The sequence below is a fragment of the Oratosquilla oratoria genome, chromosome 41, assembly GCF_046742065.1.
Source record: "Oratosquilla oratoria isolate Oo_2021 chromosome 41, ASM4674206v1, whole genome shotgun sequence".
In the NCBI taxonomy this organism is placed as follows: domain Eukaryota; kingdom Metazoa; phylum Arthropoda; class Malacostraca; order Stomatopoda; family Squillidae; genus Oratosquilla; species Oratosquilla oratoria.
In genome coordinates this window covers 15,775,044-15,777,543 of record NC_134817.1, presented here as the reverse complement: position 1 = coordinate 15,777,543, position 2,500 = coordinate 15,775,044, and the positions used below count along the sequence as shown (strand labels likewise).

The following is a 2,500-nucleotide window of genomic DNA, read 5'->3' as shown; positions in this document are numbered from 1 at the left end:
CAGTTGGCATCAATCAGCTCTTGAATTTGGCACCAGTAATCAGGTGTGGCACCGAGGAACTGATACGAGATGACGGTGAAGGTAGATATGTAGGGACCTGCAATAGCAAAAGAGCAATGGGTCATTCAGTGACTTTACGGCTTTTCATATCGTATAGAACAAATGCATCGTCTGGTGCATCCTAGGACAGTCCATTCCCAGAGTCATATATTGTAAGTAATTCTTATCCTGTTTTTGTGTTTCCTGGGTCGTATAGTCCTTTACTCATTATCGTCCAAGGCTAATAAAAAATCAGCTTCTTCTCGAACAGAATTACTCATCTCTTTTTTATTGTATTTGATCTCTATTTTATCTATTTATTTATTTTTTAAAGTGCGTCAGGTCTCCTCGGTCAGGTTATGGGTCCTATATCTTAACGCTTTTGCTCATTGATAATGTAATGTATGTGTCTTTAGATGATTCTATTCAGTTCCTTTAGCACCGTCGATCGAGTAAAATGTTAAATTTTGAATAGGAAAACATCCGAGAAGGACACTCAACTTTGGAAATAGTGAGTCAGCACATGAGCTTTGAAATTCGACCATATATAATTCATTATCATTCAAGTTTGGTATATTAATCAGACATGTTGTTTTGTCACAATAAAACTATACTAATTTCGACAGAAACAGATAAGTCAATATAAAAAATCTCACTAGCTTTTAGAATACATGGTGGCCAAGGCCAAGAAGAGCAACAGGAATGGAGTAGTTCTAATGATAACAAAAACAATACCTCTGCCTCTTGGCGGATGTGATGTCATCACACAAATAGCGGTAGCTGCAGTTGAGTCGAGATCAGCCGAGATGGTACTACTATTGTCACGACACAAGATGTATATCGCCCCATCAAAGACAGTAGGTAGTATACATTTTAAGGTATTTCGTACCACTGTACATATATACATACATGAATATATACATATATACATACATACATACATACATACATACATAAATACATACATACATACATACATACATACATACATACATACATACATACATACATACATACATACATACATACATACATACATACATACATACATACATATATACATACATACATACATACATACATACATACATAAATATATACATACATACATAAATGTATACATACATACATACATACATAAATCTATACATACATACATGAATATATACATACATACATAAATCTATATATACATACATACAAACATAAACAAATACATACATATATACATACATACATACACACATACATACATAGATATATATATATATACATACATACATAGATATATATATATATACACACATACATAAATATATATATACATACATACATGAATATATATATACATACATGCATGAATACATATACATACATGAATATATATACACATATATGAATATATACATATATATGAATATATACATATACACATACATACATGCATACACACATACATACATATATACATATATACATTTGTTTTTATCAAAAAAAAATTATTTGTTTAGGTCACCTTTTATAGACCCTTCCCCTTGTGGGGTGGGCGGTGCGGATCCTAAAAATGGCCGCCCAGCCACCCTGAGAGGACCTATCAGAGGCCACTGTTCCAATTTCCTGGCCTACTGACGACCATCACCTCAGGGCCGCCTCACGTGCAGGGCAGGAGCTAGGGGCTTCCAGCTGTAACCTATGCTTCCCCCCACCGCTCCGTCCCCATCGCCGGAGGACTTTTTAATTGAATGATGATGATGGCAGACATATGAGAGACAATGGATAAGTAAGAGAAAGAAGTTGAAGATGACATGGAGTGAAACTTGTGCCTGTGATATTTTAAGTGGAAAGAGGGTGCACACACCTCAGTCCACTGACTTGGCAGCCCGGCAGTTGGCCCAGTGGCAAGGGAAAGTCCGAGACGACTGGACTGTCGTTCTGTTGCAGGATGCTATCTTGGGGCAAGCCCCCCAGAGGCCCCGGCGTCCACAGCCTAGCACCAGTTTGTTGGCCTGGTTATACCGCCAGGAACTCGGTCGTTGTACATGCATTTAGTAAAAGCAGGGGCACCACAAGCAGGTAGCAATACAACAGTTAGGAGGGAGAGGCGCAAGTAGTCGCATGCACTTACAGCTAACTTAACATTGACCTTATAGGGCAGTATAGACTATGTATTACGCATGCACCCAAAAAAGCCTGGTGGAGTCTCCGTACTCCGTACTCCACCAGGCGCCCCCATATACATATATACATATATATATGTATACATGTATACATGTATACATGTATCCATGTATACATGTATAAATACATACATACATATACCAAGGCTTTTTCCCCCTTACAAGGGGGGTAGCCAAAAAGAAAAAGGCATAAAATCATTCCCACCCATTCCATTCCTGAATACACTCCACACCCCTCCACCCTCCCCCATTCTCCTCCTCACCTCCTCATTTCTCACTCTATC

At 38.0% G+C, this 2,500-nt stretch overlaps 1 protein-coding gene across 1 annotated transcript in view; it reads right to left on the bottom strand.

Moving 5' to 3' along the window:
• LOC143021004 (organic cation transporter protein-like) overlaps nt 1–2,500 on the bottom strand; it is a 101,014-nt gene that overhangs the window by 70,921 nt on the left and 27,593 nt on the right. The window contains exon 3 of the mRNA XM_076178103.1: nt 1–97. This exon is cut by the window's left edge and continues 36 nt beyond it. Within this exon, the coding sequence (XP_076034218.1) occupies nt 1–97 (97 nt within the window). The remainder of the gene's footprint in view (nt 98–2,500) is intronic.